This window comes from Primulina huaijiensis, chromosome 17 (genome assembly GCF_012295235.1).
Source record: "Primulina huaijiensis isolate GDHJ02 chromosome 17, ASM1229523v2, whole genome shotgun sequence".
Lineage (NCBI taxonomy): Eukaryota > Viridiplantae > Streptophyta > Magnoliopsida > Lamiales > Gesneriaceae > Primulina > Primulina huaijiensis.
Genome location: NC_133322.1, coordinates 2,079,017 through 2,086,776, shown reverse-complemented (window position 1 = coordinate 2,086,776; position 7,760 = coordinate 2,079,017). Strand labels below are relative to the sequence as shown.

At 35.3% G+C, this 7,760-nt stretch overlaps 3 protein-coding genes across 4 annotated transcripts in view; 2 read left to right on the top strand and 1 right to left on the bottom strand.

Annotated features, from left to right (window-relative positions):
- Positions 1–2,408, bottom strand: LOC140962314 (uncharacterized). The gene is made up of 6 exons (XM_073421180.1): positions 2,112–2,408; positions 1,878–1,948; positions 1,412–1,467; positions 777–1,250; positions 423–591; positions 1–199 (listed from the first exon to the last, which is right to left on the bottom strand). Exons 1-6 carry the CDS (start codon positions 2,254–2,256, stop codon positions 35–37), a joined length of 1,080 nt encoding a protein of 359 aa, XP_073277281.1. The 5' UTR covers positions 2,257–2,408; the 3' UTR covers positions 1–34.
- The window catches only part of LOC140963260 (uncharacterized), a 41,950-nt gene that overhangs the window by 29,340 nt on the left and 4,850 nt on the right, over positions 1–7,760 (top strand). The gene's annotated exons all lie outside the window — the stretch shown is intronic.
- Positions 2,656–5,166, top strand: LOC140962406 (large ribosomal subunit protein uL18c-like). Of its 2 annotated transcripts, none has more exons than XM_073421278.1 (3): positions 2,656–2,921; positions 3,939–4,100; positions 4,665–5,166. In XM_073421278.1, exons 1-3 carry the CDS (start codon positions 2,727–2,729, stop codon positions 4,812–4,814), a joined length of 507 nt encoding a protein of 168 aa, XP_073277379.1. In that variant the 5' UTR covers positions 2,656–2,726; the 3' UTR covers positions 4,815–5,166. The 2 variants fall into 2 exon arrangements, 1 of the variants encoding a protein (XP_073277379.1); XR_012172538.1 differs by lacking the exon at positions 2,656–2,921 and adding an exon at positions 3,008–3,022 and having other exon boundaries at positions 3,077–4,100.

Sequence of the window (7,760 nt, the reverse complement as noted above, 5' to 3'; positions counted from 1 at the left end):
ATAAATATCTCTTTAGCTATTTTAATGCTACTTGTTAGCTTGAAAGAGCGCAAGGTTTTAAGAACCAGAAAGCATTCAAAGTTCTTGCTTCTTTCTCAGCTGCTCCGACTGGAGTTTCTCCTTCAGGGTTGATCTTCTCATGTTCGACCTGGTTACTCTCTTTGTTGGTTTGCTTAACCTCTTGCAGAATCCCTCTTCCCTGTTTTTTAAGCATTGTTCAGTCAGAAACACACAACTGGCATATTAGAAATATGTGCAAGTTTTCTTTGGCTTCTGGTGTGTGCGATTAAGCACGAATTTGCAAGGAGCCGAACCATCTACCTAGAGGAGCTGGCTCATTATACTTTTTTCTTTTTTCAGAAGATTGTTGTCGAATTTTAAATTTGAAATCAATCCATAATTGAATATTGTGTATCACATACCAGAGGTTTGGACATGAAAGTCTTAGGCATTGTCTCAGCTTTCAACGTCCCACGATTTGCAGAGAAACACTGTGGAGTAGGAGGTAAAGTTCGAATCTTTGGTAAACCATCCTTGATATTTTTCATGTCCACGGATACTATAGGGGTGTTCTCTGCATCATCTTTTCTTCTGCAATAGATTTCAAGATTCTTACAGCTAGCTGATTAAAAAATTAATGCATTTTTTAATATAAAATTAATTAACGCATCCTTGGACCTGAAAGCTTTGCGATAAAATCACACATAAAATTTAACTTTTCCTAGTTTAGTGGAATACTTTTGTCGGGTGCACCCTGAGTGGAAGAGAAAATTTACCTGATCTTTCGCTGCTTTTCCTTTGACATTCTGGTTTCCGTTGCTTTCACATCTTCTCTGCTCGACTCTAGTAATGGCTTCTTTTCCTTTTCTTTGGCATTCAACTCCCCAGAATCCCCAGAATCGACGTCCCGAATATCTTTACTATCTCTAACCTTAGTAGCTAGTTTCTTCAATTCATTACAGAATTCTGCAACCTTGTTCAGTATATCCCCACCACCAGAGAACAAATCTCTTGCAGATAAAGTACTTTTCAGCTTTGGTATTTGATAGGCTTTTCTTATTGCACTATCATCCCTTGGTTTCTTCTCCGTGCTTGATTTGATTGCCTCTTTTCTGAGTTTAGCTTTGTGATTTGGAGGGGATGAGAAGTTGGGATTTTGATTTTCCCCATCAACAAGGATTTTGCTGTCGTTTGTGTCCTTTAACAAAACAGAAGTTGGATTTGTCGCCCTTTTCTTCAACTTCGCATCTCTGCAGATTTTAGATGAGTTAATATCCTGTTTATGTTATGCGTGACAGGTTCAAGATTTACCTTTCACAAGATTTACAAACCGGAGAACCTGTGTTAGTAGACGATCCCTAGATACACCCACACCGTGCTAAACTTAACGCTAAAATACTGTAATCGATACCTTGTTTTTTCTTCACCGAATGGAAGAATCTCAGAAACTCCTGCAGATCTCTGAAGCTGGAGACACACGCAGTAAATGAGAAAAGCAGACAATCACAACATAATCAATAATCTTATCGAATCCGGGGCATAACTTCATCTTTTGTGTAATTGTTACCAACTTTGATATAAACGGGCTCGTTGCTTTATTAGTCATTCGAATTGTAGTACAGTGGAGCAGGATATTTTTTCAACCATAACAAATTGGGTCAGAATATGAACTATATGATGCACGCCAAATCCCAACCATAATTTTTTTTATATTGAAAATGTCAAATTGAAGCTCAGTGTGAAAATCCATTGCAGGAAAAAATTTACCCGACGGGGAATTGTTGCACGTTCATTAAAATCCGAACACCCGATTCACATAAATTTTCAAAACCAAACATTAATTGTGCAGTGAACAAGAAATATAAGGCAAAATAAACCTTAGAATTCGAAGTGGGAGTCCTCTCTTTCCCATGAAAGAAATCTTCAGCTGTCTTGGGGTGATTACAACCTAAACATTAATTCACACATTGATGAACCGAATAAACACACCCAAAGTCATCAGCGCAAGAGAAAAACAAGAAAATTAAACCCCTCCCCAACTATACATACACCTGCATTATATATATATACCCCACAGACCCGTTTGTGCGTGTGTTTGTTTTGTGGCTTACTGGGGCGGCAAAACCAGGCTTCATCATCAAGAGGGACGTCCGAGGCCAAAAAATCAATCCATTTCGGGGCATTGATGAGCTCATACATCTCGTCTCTCACATATCTTGAATCTACATTCTTCCAATCAATTATTGCAACGTCCATTTAGTCTTATCTCTGTAAAAGAAGCAAAAATAATTTCACATATACAGACGAAAAATAACAAGTTCAAAATCCAAGTGTGTGTGTAAAATCCCAGATCAGATCTTATTAGAAAGAAAGAAAGAAAGAAAGCGGAGAATAAACGAAGAGAGATCGTGGACCGTTGGAGGGGGGAGAAGGGATTTTCTGATTTAGTTCGCTATTTGTTTATTACTTTTCGACCGTTGGGAATTTTCACGTTTTATTTGTTCTGGCAAGACTTTGTACATTTGTGCTATTGGGTCAACGATTGGGCAAATATTAAAACAGTAATTTCTAAGAGTAGAACTTTTTTGGGTTGAAAATTATAATTTTCATCTTTTAAAGGGTCCTCACGTAAATACCAAAAAACCCTTCCTTTCTCTCTCCTTATCTTGAAGCCAACGTCATTCTCTCCCTCTAGGAAACATTTAGAGACAGAGAAGTGATAAGAAATGTCCAGCACTTCAGTTTCGCTCTCGTTTCTGCAGACCACTTTGGTCAGTACCAAACAGAAGCATCTTTGCAATGGTTGTCGCCCAAATTCGGTGCTGTTACTGAGCCACCGACCTCGGCCACTGATTGTTCAAGCCAAGTCCGGGACTCGAACAGAGGATAGAATTGCTCGCCATTCTCGTATCCGAAAGAAGGCAAGTTTTCTATCTTGTTTGTTTTAGGATCGACAAGGATCGGCTTTCTAGGTATATGAGATTATTGATGAAGAAAGTTTAAATGGGTATCAAAAATAAATGTTGTGAAGAAACGATATGGAAGAGTTTTTGTGCAGTCTCCCAATACCCCCAAGTGTTTGCCAAAATGAGTGAACTAGTGCTGTTATTTTGGCCAATTGTTGTCGAGGTTGTATGTAAGGTTTGTGATGGTGAATGGTTGCCAGCTCTTTAGGATAAGAATTATGTTCACCGGTCCTTTTATCTTATTGTTGTTTACTTGCATGGTCTCATGGGCGATCTTCTACACAATTCATCCTTATTTAGCTAGAGAAGGCAATAAAGAAGAAAACTTTACTTACATATTGATTGTGTAATTTGTTTGTTCCTGATCATGTTGCTGCACTTGCTCATATTGTTTCTGCTTAAGTCTACTGCTGCAATTGCTAGTAAATAATCAAGTTCACTATGTTGTACTGATCATTTGTTACCATATGCAACATGTTGGATCAAGCGCATAATGTTCTATCAAAAGTTATTCCGGTTAACAAACATATAAATGTTCCACACTACACAATAGCCCACGTGCTCTATCTCAATAATTTTGCCATTCAGAACAATATAAGCATCTGTTGCTCCTAACATTCCATCTCCGAGTAATGGGTCCAGCTACAAGTTCCGAACGTATGATCTTGGTTTTGATATTAATTGTAGGATTGAAGGATAAAGCTGTGAATCTCTTCATATTAGTTTTTGAAGATAAAAAATGCTAGATCTTAATATAAGTTGCTAAATTGATCGAGCAAATACGCTCTAGGAGCTTTTAAGATGCTATTTTCCTGTTGTTGAGGTAAGATAGACATTTATGCCATTGTACAAAAAGCTTGTGAGATATGAAATAAAAGTTGAGCTATATGCACTTTTTTTAGGGATCAACTTTTCATTTGAATTTTGGAGCTTTGGTACTCTATTAAATTTAAAAATACACATTTTATTCAGGTTGAAGGGAGAACAGAAAGACCAAGATTATGTGTTTTTCGCTCGAACAAGCATATCTATGTTCAGGTGATCGACGATTCAAAGATGCACACTCTTGCTTCTGCCTCTACCGTGCAGAAACCCATCTCTGAGGAGTTTGACTACAGTTCTGGTCCTACCATTGTAAGTGAATTCCACATATCAGAAATCAAAGTAGTAGCGTTGCTAAATGCATTCACTGCATATTTATCATGTTCTAATTGATTATTTTAGATATTCTTTGCCGTTGAAGAGTCCCATTGGCTAACAAATTACTTTCTTTGCTCGTTCCATCGTTACCCAACTTGTGAATATTTCTTAAATTTTGATGCCATTGACTTGCATATGAGAATTCAACTAAAAGATTTTACTCCCATAGTGAATTAAATGTAAAAAAAAAGTTGTAGGGAACCATGCCTAAAAATTTACATAGAAAAGCTTAAGTAGCTTGTTCTCGCAAGTCTGTCCTTGTCAATGCTCGGTAAAATAATAAGCTTTAGCTATCGAACTGAAATTGCAATTCAAGAGTTGTGAACCCTTGTATGCAACAATCTGGTTAGCTATTAGTGTGACATTTACTCTGCTGGAATTAAATTGTCAAGGCAGGCAGGGTTCATTCTTCGCTGCTTTACCTTCGTTTTATCCCTTATCCATGACTTTTTTTTATACCTATTATACAAGCATTAACATAAAGGTTTGTGATGTCAGGACATTGCCAAAAGAGTTGGTGAAATTATAGCAAAAACTTGTCTTGAAAAAGGAATAACAAAGGTAGCATTCGATCGGGGTGGTTACCCCTACCATGGGCGGATTGAGGCCCTTGCAGATTCTGCTCGGGAGCATGGCTTGCTGTTCTGAAGCTCAAGCAGTTGAATTAATTTTCATGTTTACTTGTAATTGAAATATTTTCACTTTTAGGCTTTGTCATTCATTAATTTCTGTGAGCGAAGAAGGCTTAAATACATAAATTTTGTTTAGGCTAAAAGTCTCGTGTTGAGGAGTCATAATCATAGTCTTGGGGTGGATCTAGGAAATAGGCTGGATGATTAAAGCCCAGGAGTCAAAGTTGAGTTCGACCCAATAGAAAGGGGCTTTTAAAATGAGCCCCGGGCTATTGCCGAAGCCTTGTTCGGCATGGGTAAACCCAAACTGTAAAAACCCGTTGTGCTTTACCAAGCGTTATGATTTGTGATAGCTCGAGCCATAATTTTGTAGCAGGTGTTACATAGGCTAATAGGTCGAAAATCGACTGGTTCTTGGATAAGCGTTATGACCGGCGAGTTCCAATCCGAAAGATCCACCTGATCATTGTCCGTTGAGAATTGATAACACTGCCTTAGTAACATTCTGCCCAATCACCGACCAAAATTTATGATAGAAAACCATCAGGTCAAGGAGCTTTAATTTGGATGGATGGATGCATGTCAAAAACAACCCTACTTCATCTCCCTAGAAAGAAGTACATAAGGCCATCTCCAACCCATTGCACCATATTCTCCACTACATTTTGAGTTACATTAGTGTTACACCAAAATCATCTCTAACCCATTGCACTACAATCGAATATTCTCATAATATTCTTTTTTATTTCAACATTAATATTTATATTTCTTAATAAATATTTAGAGTTTGATAATAAGATAATAATTAAAGCTTATAATTTATATATTAAATTTGGAATTAATTTATACATTAATACATATTTATAGTTATTTGTTGTTTCGTATTATTGTTGGTTGTTCGTTATTTGTACCGTTTTTAACGTATTAATAATTTAATTTGAGTTTTTTTTTAAATTTATATTTTTTTACTTAATTAATTTTAAATCAAAGTTTAAAATTTTTATTATTAAAATTTCAAATTTTTTTTAAAAAAAGTAACTTAATATTTATTTAAATTTTTAAATAATGATTTATAAGTTTTATTATTTAATTGAAAAATTAAACTAATATAAAACATTTCAAAAATAAAAAAAAATAAATATGTGGCGGTTGGAGTTGCTATAATACATCATTCATATTAATTATTCTCCACGAATAAGATCAATATAATCCACTATTTCTGCAATATCCTGTGCTGATGGATTAGAAAATGAGAAAAAGTGTGGTAAAATTATAATCATGAACAATATTTACCATACTCTGATATTGCTCAGTACACCAATCTCCATTCAGATTCCTCAAAACCTTGATACGATTTGTTTGACGCCGATAGGCAAATAAATGAAAGTATTTTATGTTTTTGTCCCCATTATTCAGCCAATTCACTTTTGATCTTTGTTTCGATCCAATATATTTCTTTATGCTCCGACAGCTTTTCTATCTTCTTTTCCTTCTGAAGTATTTGAGCTAAGTTGCCTTTAATTGAATGAGAACAACAGAGATGATTCGTTTCTTTGTGCAACCTTTCGACCCCATCCATTAAACCGATCCCCGGTCCAACTTTTCAGAATTTTTCTATGCTGCATGTGCTATTTGTTCCGGTAAATCGACAAAAGGATAATAATAATTGTACGGAGTTTATATATATAATATCGATAACCGATACACTTGTTATTATCCTTTATTATTCAGGACGTCTGTGGGGCCTATTTTGTATACGTATATTTATAAATTTGTAGTTGTGTCCCTTCCGTGCTCATTGAGAAGTCTACTGCCCAAATTGTTTGAATGGGAATTGGGGTGAGACTGCAGTTTCCACTGACGTTGTTTCTGCGAAATCAGCCTTAGACTCACTCATCACATCACATGTTTCCTACATCCTGTCAGTCACTTTGCAGGTTTCTTTCTGTGTGTCCATATATATATAAATATGTGTAGTCGGAAAAGACAGTCTTTATTTTCGAACTGTCTTTATTTTATTCTTTCCTTCAAGAGAAAAGAAAACTTGCATGCAATAACTAATGACAGGCTCTGAAACATCCTTGTCGAAGTCAGTATTTCTTTATTATTGGTGAGTAAATCTGCAACTTATGAACGGTTGCAAGTATTTTCATCATTATTAGCGGGTGCATGTGAAATTTTTTCTAAGGTAATATTTAATTTTACGTGTACAATAAATGTTACATTTTGTTTTTGAGATTACAAAAATACCTTAAATATATTTTAATTTGATTTGTAATCTCAAAAATAAATATAACCATACAATATAAAACCTCTTTAATTTATACACTTGGTGATTCAAAGATATGTGACATATCGCATCAGACTAGGTTTCTTGATGTGCTGCCAGCTCAAAAAAAGTTTGACATATGTAAACATATACTACACACACACACGTACGTACGAGCCAGAGAATACAAATATGAGTAGGGATTGAATGCGCGAAACCCAAAATTATTATAGGTCAAATACAAACTTTTGGCTGATTAATAAAGAATTTTATAGTAATGGCAATTCCCGTACCGTAGATTACATGTTGAAATAGCCTATTTTAATGGACAATAAGGTAAGCCTGGTGTTTAATTACATTCACATAATATCATATTTTCAATTTCAATGTGAGTATGGTTAAATGGCTTGGGTATTTATCTAAGTATAATGAGGTGTATTATATTAGAAATATAATTAATCGGATCATACCTAATTTTATATTTTGGATTTGTTACTAATTCTCTAACAGATATATATATATGGATGAAACTTGTCACGATATATTATTGGTCACGTTCCCATGAATTTTGTTAGTGCATAACTCTTTCATACAACGCGATACACGGTCTTATGCACGATATCGTGCAATGCCAGAACTAGGGTTCTAAAACATCACTTGAAAATGTCTGTTTTGGGTTAAAATTCTCCACTG

What these genes read in the sequence shown, in the direction of transcription:
- LOC140962314 (XM_073421180.1), bottom strand. Translation starts at nt 2,256, where the DNA reads ATGGACGTTGCAATAATTGATTGGAAGAATGTAGATTCAAGATATGTG. An exon ending in AGCCTGGTTTTGCCGCCCCA is followed by an intron (nt 1,949 to 2,111) that starts GTAAGCCACAAA and finishes ATTAATGTTTAG; the next exon opens with GTTGTAATCACCCCAAGACA. An exon ending in TTCGGTGAAGAAAAAACAAG is followed by an intron (nt 1,251 to 1,411) that starts GTATCGATTACA and finishes TAAAATCTGCAG; the next exon opens with AGATGCGAAGTTGAAGAAAA.
- LOC140962406 (XM_073421278.1), top strand. Translation starts at nt 2,727, where the DNA reads ATGTCCAGCACTTCAGTTTCGCTCTCGTTTCTGCAGACCACTTTGGTC. An exon ending in ATTCTCGTATCCGAAAGAAG is followed by an intron (nt 2,922 to 3,938) that starts GCAAGTTTTCTA and finishes CATTTTATTCAG; the next exon opens with GTTGAAGGGAGAACAGAAAG. An exon ending in ACAGTTCTGGTCCTACCATT is followed by an intron (nt 4,101 to 4,664) that starts GTAAGTGAATTC and finishes TTGTGATGTCAG; the next exon opens with GACATTGCCAAAAGAGTTGG.